This window comes from Cyprinodon variegatus, unplaced genomic scaffold (assembly GCF_000732505.1).
Source record: "Cyprinodon variegatus isolate N-32 unplaced genomic scaffold, C_variegatus-1.0 Scaffold452, whole genome shotgun sequence".
NCBI lineage: Eukaryota > Metazoa > Chordata > Actinopteri > Cyprinodontiformes > Cyprinodontidae > Cyprinodon > Cyprinodon variegatus.
In genome coordinates this window covers 478534-496592 of record NW_015150905.1, presented here as the reverse complement: position 1 = coordinate 496592, position 18059 = coordinate 478534, and the positions used below count along the sequence as shown (strand labels likewise).

Genomic DNA, 18059 nt, shown 5'->3' with positions numbered 1-18059 from the left:
TGGACCAGACTGAGCATTCAAACCCTGGTCCGGGAACCCCGGCGGACGGGGGCAGGGAGCCAGCGGGGACGGAGCGACCCAACCCGTGACGGTATGCTTCACCCCCGGCCTGCCTCACCGCACTTCTGTGCACGGGGCCGCCGGTGTCCAGGCTACCGTCACCTGGTCTGGTTCGGTCGCTCCTTCCCCCGCTGGCTCCATTGTCCCCGTCTGCCGCGGTTCCCGGAACCAGCCTTGGAGCTCACAGCTCTGTTCTGCTGCACTGTAGTCAACCAAAATCCTGGACGATTTTGAAATTCCCCCGGACATTTTTTTTGTTATGTAAAGTAGGACATTTCTGGGAAAAAGAGGATGTCTGGTCACCAATTTCGATGTTTCAGTGAGTGAGTTCTTGTTGCTAGCTTCGCTAGTTGTAAATCAACCAATCAGCGTGCAGCTCATCTAAATATTCATAAGCATACCATAAAAGGAAGAAAACCTGTCGTTTCATTCTAGAGCTTTTTACCAGGCTTGCATTAGGGCTCATAGAACAGCAAATATGCCATTTTCAGCCAAACCAATGTTACACACCCTATTCAGAGACCTTAAGGACGAGCACCAAATACCCTATATAATCATTCTATGACCTGACTGTTTTTTTTTTTGTTGTTGTTGTAAAACTATAAATCATTCACAATATTTTTTTATATGGCTGTCAGTTGTACCACTAGCTATTTATAAAGTAATCACAATAGCAATGTGAACAAATTGTAAACTTTGCTCTCGACTGTATTTTAATGCATCACAGTTTAGAGTATGACTATTACTTTAAGTAATGGGTAGAAATGCACATGAGCTTGTGTCCTTTTTATGCTGTTGTCCTCTGTGCAAACGGCTTGATTAGGAGTAGAGGCTTAATCACTCAGCAGATGGAACAGAGTACACTGTCACAGTAAAAAAAACAAAAACAAACCTAGACTAGTATTATGGAGACTGTCTGCTTGAACATGTTTACTTGTATGTTTGTGTCCAGTTATACAGATGTAATGCTTTTAAACATTTCCAAAGAACACAACATGCTCTTAGATGAGATCCCAGGTTCTTCTCTCTGAAACTGTTACTTTTCACCTTACCAGTCTTTAGTAAATTAAAAAAAGAGATTATAGCTTATTTATTGGTCAAAGCTGTCTGTTTAGGTAGATTATTCTGGCAATTAATGCACAGTTTCCTCACTGCCACACATTTCCAGTCTCCCAGCCTTTTTCTCTGATCTTTAAGATGTAGGCATGTAAGATGTGGACATAAAGGGTCATGAAGGCCATATGAGTAGCCATCAGATTGTTTGCAATTTGGTTTAATCAGAACCATGGCTTGTGGAATAATATGACCTAAATATTTTTGAAATTTTCCTGTTCAATTAAAAATAGCATTTGTGATGCTTAAAAAAAAAGTTCTGTATCATTGTTATATTTTTCAACCATGGAGGTCATATTTTTTTTACCTGTACAATCCATGACTACATGATTACAGAGTTAGGTCCTACAGGCCTGGAATCTACACAGGAAATGTGTTAGGAAGGCAAGGTTACCAAAGGTTTTTTTGGTTTTATTTTATTTTTTTAAGATCTTATTTAGTTTGACTGGTGTTTGAATGTGAACGACACCACACTGCGTCACTTTCTTAGCTTGTGATGTACTTTTTCTATATTGGCTGGAGCTAGCACTATTCGCAAAAGTAAACAATTTGCATCTCCTAGAAGCAGCCGCAGAAACACCAGTTTCTTCAGCCAGCCCTCTTCCTCCGTTCGGTCAATTTCAAGGTGCTCCCGTTCAAACGTAAAGGGGAACACTGGTTTTTATACATTGGGCCCTTGATTTTACATTATTACATCATATTCTACTCACTCATATGAGTTTTGAGTCATTTGGAGCTGTTCTGAAGACATTCGGTTAGGTTCTATCCAAGTAACGTCTTCCTATGGGCAACGAGTTGAATGCTGGCGTACCATTAATGATAAATAATGAACAGTTTAGTTTGTGCCCATAGGAAGACGTTACTTGGATATCTTCAGAACAGCTCCAAATGACAAAACTCATATGGTTGAGTAGAACATGATGTAATAACGTCAAATCAACGGCCCAATGTAAAAAAAACGGCGTTCCCCTTTAAAAGTTTTAACATTTACTAATTGCTCTTTTGGCTCAACAGAGCTAGTACTACAGGGCCTAGTGTATGTTATTTATCCAGTGTTTACTACATGGTGACTTTTGTGACAAAATTTAATTCACATTTTTAAATAAATAAACCGCTTTTTTTTTTTTTTTTTTTTTAAACATCTAAAATGAGTACTTAAAAAAATAAAGTCTATTTTTCCAACTAATGGTGGATCCATATAGAGTAGTGGTCTGAATAGTTTCAATGTGGTTCAATGGGATAACAACAGATAAAAATTCTATTGTTCCTTTTGTATCGGCTATAAAAATATTTGCAAGTAACGATTACAGCTTAAATTACATTTTATGTTCCTGGTTTCTAAAACAACAAAAATCGACATCATCCAGTGAAACCAGCAGGCAGAACAGGGATTCTCTTAAGGTGCTGCTCTGTTTCCCCTTATACCGCGATTGTGGATCCTTTTTCACCTTGGCTCTGTCAACACATGAGACTGGCCAGTTGAGAGAAAAGAAAAGGAGTAGTAAGGGAGGAGGGAGAGGGAGCAGGGAGGGGCTGAAGTTGTGAAACTGGCGTCAGACCATCTTTTGAGTGGAATTCTTTGCAGGGGTCAGAGTTCAGGCGCAGCAAAGTGGCGTTGTGATTGGCTGAGGAAAGGTGAAATGAAAACCACGGTAAACTTTTGACCCCGGCGCAGCAGCACTGCAGGAACGCCCAGGCTCTGCTCTGGCGTGGTGGAACAGAGCCCGCTCTCTTCCTGTGTTTACTCCACCAATCCAACAGGGACGGAGGGGAGAACAGGAGGAAGAGAAAGGGGGAGGGGGAAAGAGAGAGGCACAAGCAAGAAGGAGAGAGGGAAAACTATCACAGTGCTAGCACAGTTAAAACGTTGACAGAACACAACTCCTTTGTGTCTGAGTTGCACAGCAAAAAATGTTTTATATCTGGATGGCAGGTCATTTAATTGCAGCGGCTGAAATTTGTTCACAGCAAATGATCTGCACCTACGTGAGATTTTTTGAATCAGTGGAGCTGCTCTAGTTGCTAGAAGGGCTGTGTGTTATCAGACCCGGCAGCTTGGAGGCTGATCAGAGCCGGGCTCCTCAGATAAAAGCCCGTTTCCCCATTGATTAATGAACTCATTTCCATAATATTAGCTTTGTGCGATCACAGCACACTGCATTTCTGTTTGGTCACTCCACTCTACTCCGGATAAGAACCATCACATTCATATACTACTCAACATGTCTAGCTTGCATAAAAGGATTATTAAAGATTTAGCTTTACAATTGTGTTGATGAGTTAGCTAGGTAGAGCTGCAATCTTATTTATCCCACTCTGTTGTTGCCTTTATCCTTTGTTGGTCTTGTCGATGGATGGTTGGCGATGCACATGTGGAACACGCATACACATAGAATATGAAAAATCTGCAATGTCTTTGTTTTCACCTTCATTTTATTTTCCCTAGATTTTCTACACCTTGCAGTTTGTGAGAGGAAAAACCAGTGAAATGCAAAGCAGGCTGTCAAAGCCCCCATGTGTGTTCAGCAAAGTGGGGAAGGTGCTTTTTTTTCTAGAGGAAAAGAGCATCTTATCAAGACACTTTCTTTGCTTTGATGTATGCACTCTGTTTCACAACATGACTCTAAAAAATCACCAGCAAATATATCTTCATTTATATTTTTATGCATTTGGCTAAATTTGGTTTTCTTTGTAATTATTCTCCAAATGTTTATAATTGGATGTTCCTCTTCAGTGACTTGTAAACTTTATCTACCCACAATCTTCTTCCATTTACATCATGTGCTTAGCCTTAAGAGTAGGCTTTATTCTTGCACCGTAAAATAAAACATAACTCTGTTTAAGACACAAAATGTCAGTAAGGCTTATGAGTATCTGTTACTGAGAAAGATCATTTTGTATAAATTGACAATGCAGATTATATTTTTAATTTGCATAGGTTCAGTAGAGGAGAAAAATGTTTTTCTTTCGTAGTTGCACTAAGTACATTAAATGGAACAGGGCGACAGAATTGAAGCGTAATTATATTCAAACTTATCTGCTCCTGCTTGTGGTGTTTTAGCTATAGTAGCTAATCGCTTATTAACCTGGGAAAGATGGTACCAAAACCTTGCTGTTGTACACAATAATGATTTACTTTCACAGGTTCTAATAATTTTATCTACAAAACATTAAAAAGCAATCCATAAACATGTGAAACTATTCATTTTTTAAAAACTCCTCTCTTGTTATAAATGGGCTATAAAATAAATCTACTTGAGTTAAAAAAAAAAAATCAGATTTTCATTTCGTCAGCATTATTAGTTTATTTAGCAGTAGGGTATTTCCCCATAGCAGAATAGTCATCCCCATAAATAGAAAGCTATTAAAATGATCTTCATTCAAATTTTTTCATTAGAATATTATCTGGTTGGGTTGATATGACTATTAAAATGACCATTAGTAAACTCTCATCTCACTCTACTAAGGATCTTTGCAATGGCAGTAAGCCAATAACACTATACCCTCTCCTATCTACATTTGATAGTTCAGCAGATGCATTCCTAAATTAATATGAATTGAAGACCAAAGTGAGAAGCAAGAATCAGTTTCTCCATTTCACACAATTCAACAGGAAATCACTTTTACCATTTTCTTTATAATTTCTTAAATATTCAATGTTGGTATAAAGTATCAACTGCACCACTTTTGTTATGACTGTTAGGTTGTTCGTCTGTAGTGGGAATTTTGTAAGATATATATATATATAGGGGATATTTACAGCCTTGTTCACACAAACACTAGCAGACTGGATACCTTTACAAATAAAAAAGGCAATGCCATTTGCAAATGTCTTTGATCATACTTTCTCATAGTTTTTGAAGCTACTCATCCGAGACAAGTCTGGTCCTGAGTTGGTACAGGCAGACCTCCACATTCACAGCAGATCTACATCCCAAGTATATAATTTTACCAGGTCTGCCATCTCTGACTTGACCTTGCTTTTGTGTGTGGAAAATGTCCCGCCAAGCTCCGCCTCCATTTTCAGCAGTTGTTTCTTTCTATCGTACACAACAGGGAAGCTTCACAACCTCAAGTAATTGGGAGGAACAGGTTTCTCGATAGGAATGTAGCTTCACTTATCTTTAAATGGATTAAACTCTACAGATGCAACAGACATGAAAACGGACCGGTTTAATTTGAATCTGCTAACAGCTGCATGGCTGATGTACGCACATCCTGCACCTGTATATTGGTGTAGGGATAGAAATTGGTTGATCTTTGCATCACTAGTGGGAACCTCTACCTTTGTTTGGCAGCGTGTCGGATTCAGGGGAAGCACCGTGTAGCAAAATAACTCTACTACAAGTATTTGCTGTTGTAGTTTAGCACCTGATGATGTAGAAATTGACTTTGACCATTAACTCATCTATTTTACAGATACAAGAATGTGGGCGAGTAAAAGCACAACATAATGTAAAGCAATTCTCTATTTTTGTATTTTTTATTACTAGTTAGTTGTAGTTAAATAGTTAGACCTACAGCTTTAATAACAATTTACAGGTAGTCTAGTAGGAGCTTTCCCCATTATCATAGTGCCGTATGCTCAACAGATCCCTCTTTTAGGACAAAAAAAAATGTTTCTGTGCTTTTCATAGAAAATTCAACCTCCAACTCTCTGAAATGATCATAGATTTTGTATTTGATATTTCTCCAAATTGTATCATTATTTTGTATTTGGTGAAATAAAAGTGTAGAAAACCAAATGATTTTCAAGTTGGAAGCCTCACTTTTCTCAGGTGGGGCACCTTGCTAAAGTAATCCAAGTCCCTATTTTACCTTCCAGTAAAATTGATAACCCTACAAATATAACTACCAACATTTCAAGTCACTCAGTCAGAATAAATCAGACCTTTTGGCTAGTGTGGAGGCTGGGGTGTGTAGAGGCCCGCTTCTCGGTGACTAGATGGTTTTATGTTCCCCAGAAGGTGGAGAAGTTCTTTGAAGAAAAAAGGAAGTCATTCATTCCTTTTGTTGGCTTCTTGCACTTGATCTCTTAGACTCTACTTTTTGTTACTTTATAACCGTGTCTGGGGTTTCTTTGTGTGTGGCTGAGGTAAATACATGATGTCAAGCTATTTAAACAGATTGAATATCTTGTGGTTGGCCATGAGCTGTAAATATCCCACTTTTAGTGAGTCTTTTTTTTTTTTTTTCAACAGAGAATGCATCCTTTTTTTGGGGGGGTGCAGTAGTATACGTGTTCCCCAGTTTGTGTGATCTTTGTTTTGGGTGTCGCCAATGTTTATTGTTGCCTGCCACTCTTTGTCCTGGGGAGCTCAGATTGCAGGCTTTATTCAAGGCTCTTCAGGAATGTCCTCCTTTCTATTCTCGTCCTGCCTGACTAAAACCGTCGCTGCTCTGGCCTTCAGCCAGATGACTCGAGATCAAATTAGAGCATTTTGTAACAATACCTTCGAGTGTAGGTGCTGAAATTGCTCCTCTCGTCGTTTTAAGTTGAAACGAACCTCATTGCTACATAAAAACAGCAAGTTGGTTTGGAGATCTCAAGCTTTGATCAAGTCGACTTTTGTCAAGTTGGACAGAAATACAGCTGCACATAAATTGGGTTGTTAATTATCAGCTAATATTATAACAGAGACTTTTCTTTAGTTGTTGCACTAAGCTTCAACCAGTAAAGCTATCATGTAGCTCCAATGGAATCAACTGTACTCCTCCTTTAATCAGTGTTTCAGCTATATGGTTCGTGGATTTTTAACCCCACTCAAAATGAAGGAAAAAAGAAATCCTTCTCCAGTAAAAAGAAAACTGAACAAAAAAGCTTGAATTTGGGGGAAAAACAGTGATAGTCCTTTCTTAGGCTACGATATTTAAAAAGTCGAAAGCAAGTAGAAAAGTAGTATGACTGGTTTGACAATAGGGCAGATTCTGAAGACCACATGAAATAACAAAAGATAAAAAAATATTTGATCAAAGAAGACTTTTGGTTAAAGCTAAATGGAATAAAAAGATTATACAAGATGGAAATTAAAAACAGAACTTTTATGCGGGAATATTTCTTAAGGTTCTTTCTGTTTTCACATTAAACAATCTTTCTCACCTATAAAAAGCTATTCTTGATGGTAAAAATCAGCTACGTGTTTTAGTACAATTTCCCTCTCCGCTTATATTCTTAAGTGTCTGACTGCAATCATCCATGTAGTAACTAAATCAGACACTGATCTATAGGCTTAGACGTGAAAAGAAGTATTACATACTGGATCAATTCTTAAGATTCATTTGTTAAATGGAGGGGAAAAAAAGAAGACTGCACTGTCCGTTTTGCATGGTACTTATCTGCTACCATCTAAATTTATATTTCACGTAACAGGGCAAAAATCGGGTGCACTGAAATGATAAACTTGGTAGCTGGAAAAATGTCACTTTTAGTTTTATTTCCTCATTCCGTTTGAGCTAAATAAGCCACAGGCTTTACATTCACTTTCTCCCTTGAGGTTGAACTTTTAGTTTACCCAAGTTAGTGCAAATTTTAATGTTGGACATTACTCCCAAACATAATCAAGTTTTTATTTAACCACAAATTGCATTAGTGGATGCTCTTAGTTCATGGCTTTTATAGACAAAAAAAAGCAGGCCCCTTTAGTTGAGGCAGTTAATGAGCACCTCTGAACAGAAAAAAAAAAAAATCAGTTTCTTTTTTTTTTTTTTTTTTTTTTTTTACTTCAGTTNTTTTTTTTTTTTTTTTTTTTTTTTTTACTTCAGTTGATTATGGGGAAAATTGGTCTGACTGGTTCTTCTCCACCCATGACTAATGTTAATGAACATTGTTGTTGCTGCAGGTTCTGCCGTTGTGTGCCAGTCATTAGCCACTGATGGTGCTTTGATGAGTCGTCTAACAGTAGCATTACTGCTCAGGAAACTGCTTCGTCAAACACAGTAAATGTTGGCTGCATATCATGCTTTGAACGCACAAAAGAAGAAGATAATAGGAGGCCTCTTTGGTCAGAAGCAACATTTTGAATTGATCTTCTGGAGAGCTAACAAGCTAAGCTTTGGGGGAAGCGCAAAAGTGAAGGAGCACAGATTGCCTTGTGTTGTTGGAGTCTACTGTAAAAATGACTCAACCAGATGTCCTGCTCGGTCATTTTATAGTAAATGTGATGTGTGATGTATGATGATAATGCGTTCTTTTACCTGCCTTCTTCTTTGGATGACAGAATATTTGACCTTAAATTGCTGGCGGAATTGTTGACAAAATAAATAACAGTTAAAATGTTTGATGTTTTGCAGTATTTAAGTATGGCTGCTTCAGTTACCTAATTAGTTGGTTTTACTGGAATAATGTTAAGCTCCATGAAGTGTCTCCTTTCCCCGCCCCTCCCCCTACCTGTCCTCCTCTTCCCTCCCTCTTTTTTTTTTATTCTGCTCCGTCTGCTTGACTCCTCCTCCACCTCCTGCACTGCATAATCACATGGTGCTTAGACCTCCTGGTCTGAATTACACTTCAATACCAAGGCTTGCTAATGGCTTTTGCTGCTGCATATCTACCTTTACACCCAAATAACAACACTGGGATTATAGAAGCGACAATTTTCAAGCCAAGTGTTTTGAAGGTGTCATTAAGAATCAAATAGTCTTTGGACAGCCAATGGAGAGGGAAGGGGGTTCCTTTCTGTGTTTTTAAATTATTCAACAGCAGCATTAGCTCAGTTGCAGCCTTGTGTTTAGGACTGATGTGATCAGTGGTCTGTGGTTGGTTGGGGGGGCAGGCACAAACACTGTGGGTGGAAGCAGATTGTAATTCACACTCCATCTGGCGAGGATGACTGAGAGGCGAATATTGAGGCTAAAACCAAACTGTTACGTCACAAGGATCTTTTTTTCTCTCTCTTTTTGTTCCCTTCTGCAATTTGGCAGATTATTTAACAGAAATTATAACATTTACTTATTATGAGGGGTGCATCTTTAGGTTAGATGTTATGATGAAAGGAATTAGCTGAAAGATTTATCTTTGATTTAAGATATTGCATCAAAGTGGAGATCCTTGGTTTAGGGTTTAGTGTAAGAAAATTAATCTTTCTTGGCCTTCCTACTGTTAGCTCATATTAAATATTTATATTTGGACCAGAGGGGATGTCACCTCATTTCCTCTCCAAGAAACAGTTTTTTGCTTTTATGAAACAAAACAAAAAAAAGCATGAGTGGTGACCTTTTTAAACTAGTTTAGCATTCTGTTTGTAGTGACTTTTGTACTTAGCAGCACTAACATTAAAAACTTGCTCTCTGAGTTGAGAAAGACAGATCTTAAACTCCAAAATATTTCTTACCAGAAGGATAAATCGGAGACTTGTTCTGTTCCCCAAATTACTGTTTCAAGCTTTGCTGTTTCTAAGCTAGATTGTTTTATTTATTTATTTTTTTCAAATCTACATAGAAAGTTTAATCTTCTTTAATTAACAGCGTCCACACGGCAGATTTTTTTTATTTGCAAGACTGTGATATATCGGGTTTAAACAAGGTGGTAATAGACCAGTTGATGCATCTCCAGCTGTATGGAAAGCACAATGTATCCCAAACACAAGTGATAGATTTTCAGATTTAAAATTTCAGCTACAAAGCTCCGATAATCTGAACCTAGGCTTGTTGCGATAATCAATTAATCGCACAATAAATAAAAATTATCCACGTCATTTCATTTATCAGCTATATCGTCTCTGCCTGTGTTTTTCTCCTTCTATTGATGACGCTGGATGAAAAGGCTTTACTCCGGTGCTATCCACTGACCCCTCCCATTCCTCATTTTTGAGGAGTGAGGATGAGTGGACTCTCGCATCAGGTAGTTAGCGCGCATCATTTTGTACTTCTGCAGCCTTAGAGCCCCATGAGGAGTTAGAGGAGTTAGCGAGGTAAAAAAAAACCACATCGGATGTTGGGGGGGAAAAAGCTCGAAATGGAATTGGTTTGAAAGCCGAGCGCAACAGCCGCAGTGTGGGAGTATTTCGGATTCAAACCAAACGACAGAGGCAAACCGCTGAAGCTATGCGAGCCAGTATGTCGCATTTGTCATAAAACAGTAGCAACTACGAGCAGCAATACAACCAACCTACACATGCACCTTAAGCACAACCACCCAGCAAAGTTTCTCCAGCTAGAAACAAAAAGTACAAGCGGTGGCCCGTCTGTCTTCAAGTTGGCAACAGTCCACCATCACTGAAGCAATTAATCGACAGGCAGCATACAAAAAGGACGGCACAAAGTGGCGCGCGTCACAGACGGCGTAGTTCATTTAATTGCTAAAGAGATGCTTCCATTTAATATTGTTGAAAAGCCGGCATTTCGAAAAATGTTCCAGACATTTGATAGACAGTATGAATTCCCCAGAAAACATACATGTCACCAACGTGAAATTTTGTATATACGTTTTTATTTTCACTGTTTTTTTTTTCACAGTGGTTTTATCTTTTTTTTTTTAAATCTTTTTTAATTTTTATTTCTCGTTTTATTTTGTTAACCAGTTCCAGTGTTAAGTGTTCTGTTGAAAATAAAGTGTGTTTATCTTTGGCAGGAAAATGCATGCATTATTACATCATTTCCATTAAATCAGTGTAAAAAGGTCTTCAAACAATATTATCGTTTATCGCAATAATTTTTGAGACAATTAATCTTACTGCAAAATTTGTTATCGTGACAGGCCTACCTGACCCTGAATTATTTTTTGTGCCTTGTTAAATCCTAACACCTGATTTAAAAAAAAAAAATATCCAGCTTATGCTAATTCAATCTAAAAAGTAAAAAGTTATTTGATTAATCGATAAAAAAATCTTTTCTTTAAGAATAATCTCTGCAAATCATGATCTATATTTTTTTTTTCTACCAATGCACTTTTTAGGATTCCATAGATCAGGGTCACATCAGTTTGTTACTTTTTCTTCTTAGATGTGCACTTATAACTGATAAACTAGCTGACTGTGTGACAACACTAGCTGCAAACTTTTGTGTTTATGTTTTCAGTGTTTGTTGCGAAATGTTGTTTTGTAATCAATTTAACAGCTTGATTCTGTTGACCTTTAAAATAAAGTCCACTCCTAAAGCGGATGGTGATTGAAGCATGTGTGTTGTTGGACATTTTTACTATGAAACCTAAGAGGGAAAATAATCAATCAGTTTTGATAGGAAAACAATTGCAGATTAAATCACCAAGCCCTATAAAAAATACAAATGCACTAAAGTCAGTGGTTCTCAGCATTATAAGAGTTTAAAACTTTTTGAAGATGCTTCACATTATGTTGGAGTAGTAGTCAGGAATTTCAGGGAAGCAGACTGATAAAGAGAATATGTAAATGGGGTGGATGGGTGGCTGCATTTCCAGGAAAGGGAAGTGATGACGCTGTGGAACGCACTGAGGGGAGAGCGCAAACAGGATGCGATCTGCTGCGACTTCCTGTGCAATTTTAGAAATGAATGCTTTCCCATGAATCTCTGAATGGATAAATATATGTATATATAGATATATATATATAGATAAGGAGCGTTTGCCCTCTTCATAGGAAGCTGACGTGATGAGACATCTGGGCCTTTGCAGAGAACCAGAGTCCATGACCAGTCCATGACCCTAATTTGTTCTTCTGTTCTCAGGAGATGTTGAGACACTGAGAAGTGTTGCAGACCATGAATGGAGTTTGACTGGAGCTTATCAAGCCTAAGGTGAGCCTATAGTAAACATTGAACCCCCTGCACACCTTTACTTTTAGCCCCGTTAGGTTAACCATTAGAAAGTCAAAGCAATATGATCTAAGATTTACGTAGCTACCCTCAAAACCTGCAGCAGCTCTGTATTTACTTGATGCTCGTCACTAAGGTTTTGTTGTCAGGTGAAGCTGATTCAAGTTGCTGCCATCTTGTCAGGTCTGATACCCAGCTGTGGATTCAGTCGACAGGATCAGGCTTCCTCTGCGCATTGGTCATCAGTTTTTAAGTTGGACTAACTTCAAAACAAGAGCTTGTGACTGTACTTGAGACAGTTTTATAAAGTTAACCTTTTTGTTTGTTTTTTGGTTTGTTTTGTTTGGCTTCCTTACAGTGCCAGTCCGACATTATCTCTCTTGAAGCCTGCACGCCACCACGGCTCTGCTGCTTGTCTTTTTTTTAATTTTTTTTTTATGTGTGAGCCTCACTGAGCGCTGATGTCATCTCTTTCTGCTGCTGCAGAGGTGAAACCAGGAAGGGAGAAAGGGAGAATGCAGGGCAGTGAGAGTCAAGAGCGAAACGCGACAAACACATTTATAGAGGGGCGCTGAAAGGTAGACGAGATGCACAGCAGGAGATGCAGATTTACAACACAAAGTGCACATCTGAGACCTCTTTTACTTGGTGTAGTTGTGTCTTTGCAGCGCTGGTAGGTGACTGGGCTACATGTCCAAGCCTGCAAAATACAGAACTTGAATGTTGCATAATACTTCTTATGCATTCTACAGTATTCCTCTCTGGAATGAGCTCACTCTGAAAGCACTTGCTACACACAGTGTAGACAGAAAGTCTACCATAAAGTTCCTAGTTGAACAGTTTTGTGTCATACAGCAGCCCCGTGTGCTGTTCTGGGTGGGAATAGGAAAGAGCAGTGACCTTAGAAGCTGGTTACAGGGTTTTCCTCTAATGTGAACCCTGTAGGGTCAGACAGAGGGCAATGCTAGGGAGAAAAAAAAAGGGCAGGGTCCTAAATCTCTGAAAGTCTACTGTCAGGAGGAAAAAATGAGGGAGGGGTTGTCTTGGGATGCAACGGATGAAATGGAAGTAAAAAAATTTTGGAAGCTGCCTAATCTGCTATGAACTGTTGGTATATTCCTAGTTGTTTCCTAGATGTTAATCTGGATAGCTTCATGGCTTCACAGCTTATGTGTGTTGCTTTGCTTCAAGAAGTTAGACAAACAGGCTGGCTGGTGAATATGTGTATTGGAGCGACAGCGGCTGCTGCTGCTTGCTTCTTTTTTTTTTTTCCACTCAAAGATGGTAGGGCGACGTGCCTGAGCCTGCGACTGAACTGAAAATGGTTTGTATAAGCAGTGTGTGTACGTGTGCTGCTGTTGCTAACAGAGCGGTAGCGTTGCAGCGGGTAGGCTGGCTGAACGCAGGATGACCCATCTCTCCTGAGGCTTCAAATCACTACATCATCATCAGTCCCTCCGCGCAGTGGAACAGATGAGATTTCACTCCCATCAAACATGGAGCACATAGTGAGAGGCTGCTTCACTAAATGGATAGTCTGTCCTCATAACACTGTAGAAAACTACAATCTAATGTTCCCATGGAAGTCGGTGGATGTATAGTCAATATATTCTCAAATAAAAATGGCAACTAGGTTATCTGGTGATTGTACAGCGCCACACATTCTGGTAAACATTTTTTTTTTATAAACATGGTGGTACTTTGTAATTTAAATTTCTTTATTGATCATGGTGTGTGTGTGTGTGTTTGTTTTCCAGGTGCTGATATGTGCTGAAGATGAGTGGCATAGGAGACAACTCGCTAGAGCCGCTGTGCTCCGATCGCAAGCGTAAACTGTCCAGCTGCGACACACCAGGCTTAGGGTGAGTCCATAACGCAACCCAACAACCTGATCCGATACCAAGATCCCACCTCCAAACGTACCCCCTCCGTTCTCTGAACGTCTGAGATGCTTCTATGGCCCTGTGTTGCGGATGGTGCTTGTGGAGGTGAGGTTGTCATGGCAACACATCTAATCCTCCCCTGGTACCCCAGCAGGTGTGACAAGCGTCGGAGAGAACAGGAGAGCAAGTACATCGAGGAGCTGGCGGAGCTCATCTCTGCCAACCTCTCCAACATCGACAGCTTCAACGTCAAGCCTGACAAATGTGCCATACTAAAGGAGACCGTGAGGCAGATCAGACAAATTAAGGAGCAAGGTAACCAATCCATACAGATTACTCTCTTATACCCTTAAGGGTAGAAACACATACTAATTCTGAAAGGAAGTAAAGTTTATTTATAAAGCACCTATAAAATATCTTAAAATACCAGTAGAATAAAGTCACCAATTGACTCGTCAGTATAAGTTAAGTGAAGTTTGTTGTGCAGTTGATATCCTCTGGTTTTTAATCAGGTCGTAGGAATTTCACAGTATTCTCTATTGAGTTCCCCTGAGGGAACAGGTTGATTTGTAAACAGCGGATAAAGTTAGGTTTAAGGAGAGACGACGCCGGTGATGAAGTGCTGTGCTTGGTTGATGGCCAGGTTATTTGATGGCAGTGTCCAGTCCGGCTGCTTGTTTCCACGGGGGTAAATGAACACCAGTAATTGAAACCAGTCCTTGGTGGTCATGGCCCAGGGCTGTTGGTGGTGACAGCAATGCGAGTGACAAACGTGGCTCTCTTTAAAACCCACGACACCAGAGGTTTAAAAATCACACATTAAAGTGGCGCTTTGACCCAGATGTCATTTTAAAAAATTTTAGGAATGTAGAATTGCTCCTCTGTGGTTCATTTCTGATCTCATCTAAAATGTTTCCTTTAAATAAATAGACAAGAGAAGAGATGAAAATGGCACAGAAAAAATGCTCAATGGGTACACTATGTGAGGGAGTAGTCGCTGTAAAAAAAAAAAAAAAAGCATTACTTTTGTAGTGAAAAGGCAAAAACAGGTTTTTGAGTTAAGTTGCTGGTATTACTGAACCATTATCCGCATCTGATCTCTAAAGAATGTTTTTTTTTTCTTCACTTAAACTTTAAGGTTTCTTAAAAAGTTGCATCATTTAAACCCTAACCTTTCATGGCAGACTGAAGGCTTGCATCTGACTCTGGAAGCTCCGATGATATTTATTTATTTTATTCTGTCACACTGGCCAATCGTCTCCTACCATGGGTTAAAAAACGCCTTTATATGCTCCACAGTTTCATTGACCCACAAATTGAATCGATGACCTTTGTTTGACTGGGTCAGGATTTGACATGGTATAAAAAAAAAATTATGACAATTATTATTTTTTTTTTGTGTGTGTTTTATTGTAAAGAAAGCAGAGCTTTAGTCAGTGTCACAGAGCTGACTTTCAGTCAAATTAGAAAGCAGAGGACCACTTCAAGATCAACCTGCACATCATGGTCTTAAAATATAAAGTTAGTATTTCAGTATATCGAAAGAATAATGGATACTACTTATAAAGAAAAGGGAGCTATAGCAATATCTGTGGATCATTTAGAAAAGAGTGAGGCCAGAAAAAGCTGATTAATAGGTAATTTCTTGTAGTTTTTTTCTCTGTCCGTTGCATACAATTTTAGTCCTTAAATTTTCAATGAAGTTCCATTTAAAAGTACCAAGTGAATCTGCTTGTGGCTATCATCTAACTCTGGAACATCTATTCCCAGAGCTTTAAAGGCAAAACAGGACATGTAACGCACATTTTCTTTATTTTATTACGTAAAAAAGGGAGCTCATTAAACTACATGTCATGCATTGTCCCTCATAAGAATGCTTATTTTTCCACATTTCATAATGTTGATTAAAATGTACGAGCTTTTTTGCCCCACTGGCTATGTTTCCAAACAGGGCGAACCTGCCTAGTTTATCTTGCGATTCAGAGATTTTACTTATTTTTCTTAAAACATATGTGTTCTATTTTGCCACCATGTCTCTCTTTCTCTCAGACTCATTACATTGCAGCTGAATTGCTGCGTAGGTCTGACAAAAATAGACCAGGGGTCTATCTCTCAAGCACAGTTGCAGAGACTCCTGCGTTCGAAACAACCCATGCATTTTCAATAAGCTTTAATTGCCACAACCTCATACGATCTGCTTTTCTCTCAGATCGGACCCTAACTGTGCCCAACATGTTCTGTCATTTCGGATCTTTAAATCTGAGCACCTTTGCAGTGCTTCATGCAGCCTGGATGTTATCTCTTGAAACTTTGGTGCTGTCTCTGGGAGGCTGATGGAACCTGTAACAGCATTTAATCGATATTATTATATTTTATATAATTTTTAGCCTCTCATACAGCAGACATTTTGGACTGTTATTTCTACATCCTTATAGCTCTTAGAATGGTTTCTCTGTCATTCTTAAAGGCAAATCAAGCTAGATATTTGATCACCAGTCAATTTCTTTGTGTGTCTCTACTAATCGGAGGGTCTGTCTGGGGAACCTTGGGACCCCTTTCAGCCAGCTGGTCAGCAGTTAGCAGTGAGTAGATATCAGGGATGTTACTTATTAAAAGGACTCAATATCGTGCATGAATCTAGACAGGTTGGGATGTAGAAACAGACTTGTTTAAAACTTCTGCATGTTGCTGTTTTTCATCACTTTTCATTAATTAAATCATTCTAAAAATAGAGATGATTTCATTTACCTGTTTTAGCCTGATTAGGCCTAAATCCCTGGTGATTCGTTGGGGGGAGCAATCACATTATGATCTACCTAGAGGGTCAGCTCGTCAGGCAGCCAGGTTGCTGTAGTGACCAAATAAAGGATGATGGCATTTTTCCCTTTTTATTTCACTTTTTGTTTTCTCTTCAACACACCTGTTGACTCTACACAGCTCACTTCATGCAATTTCTTTTTTTGTTCCATCAGTGGTGGCTGGCTAGCTTCGCTTCTACATTTAAACATACCATTTTGTTTTTTTATGGTTTAATGTGGAGCTGTTCTACCTCCCATTCTGTGTAGTCTTGCTCTATGGATGACCCTGCTGTAAAGACTGGTATCTATTAAGGAATCAGACATGTGGTGATTTTTAAAAATAGAAAGGCAAGCAGACCAAACCATGCTCAGACAAGCTGTGCTTCCATCTGGTGGACAATTCTGGTACTGTATAAAATAAGTGGAAGCAAACTATTCAATCATAGTCGACTTTGGGTGGAAGGGTGAGCGAACATCTCTGTAATCAGAATTACTATTAGTTCAATTTAAGTTAAATGATAGCATATATTCATGTAGGATGACATTTACAGGATTACATTGAAAGAAAATGTACTTTTACTGTTCTCAGCATGGATTGTGATTGCTGGTTCTCTTCAGGAAAGAGCTCATGCAGTGACGATGACGTGCAGAAGGCGGACGTGTCTTCTACTGGTCAGGGGGTCATTGACAAGGACCATCTGGGGCCCTTGCTCCTGCAGGTCAGCTTATGGTTCCAATCCCTCTGCAGCAACACGTCCTGCTGCTGCTGGAACTGTGCATTGCTTATTGTTGCTCACTGTGTTTAAAATACCTTATAGAAAATCAGAATGTTTTCATTGCTGCTGTTCTCAGGCGTTGGATGGCTTTCTGTTTGTGGTCAACCGAGAGGGCAGCATTGTGTTTGTATCCGACAATGTGAAACAATACCTGCACTACAAGCAGGAGGAGCTGATCAACACCAGCGTGTACAACATCATCCACAATGACGACAGAGATGAGTTTCACAAGAACCTGCCCAAGTCTAATGGTGAGACGCATACCAACACAAAGACCAGAGTGTGGGATTCGACCTGAGCATCGCTGTTCACCTGCTTCCCTCTGCTTCTTTTCTCTCCTCAAAGCACCTAATGGGGCTCCCTGGGGTGGAGATGTGCCCCAACAGAGAAGTCGAACGTTCAGCTGTCGTATGTTGGTGAACCTGGTTCATGGTCAGAGTCATGGGATGTCCGAAGAGAGACCAGGGGGCGTGAAGCGTTATGAGACAATGCAGTGTTTTGCGCTAACTCAGCACCGGGCCATGATGGAGGAGGGAGATGGTAAGTATAATTCGCAGCTTTGAACGATTGTCCGTTTAACATTTACAGAGGTAATTATTGCAGGCAGTGGTTTAGATGTAATTTTTTTATACAGCTTTTCTGTTTCTTTAATTCTTGGGGTTCTTTTCATTGTACTTTTTATATAACATCTAAATTGAGCTGTATCC

The 18059-nt window shown here is 39.3% G+C and overlaps 1 protein-coding gene across 3 annotated transcripts in view; it reads left to right on the top strand.

The window, feature by feature from the left end:
- LOC107093901 (nuclear receptor coactivator 3-like) overlaps positions 1-18059 on the top strand; it is a 39768-nt gene that overhangs the window by 11932 nt on the left and 9777 nt on the right. For 2 of the 3 annotated variants that reach the window (XM_015389230.1, XM_015389229.1), the window contains exons 3-8: positions 11809-11877; positions 13653-13757; positions 13930-14093; positions 17195-17295; positions 17429-17603; positions 17698-17892. In XM_015389230.1, coding sequence (XP_015244716.1) covers positions 13672-13757; positions 13930-14093; positions 17195-17295; positions 17429-17603; positions 17698-17892 — 721 coding nt within the window. In that variant the 5' untranslated portion in view covers positions 11809-11877; positions 13653-13671. The remainder of the gene's footprint in view (positions 1-11808; positions 11878-13652; positions 13758-13929; positions 14094-17194; positions 17296-17428; positions 17604-17697; positions 17893-18059) is intronic. The other variant, XM_015389231.1, reaches the window with a different exon arrangement.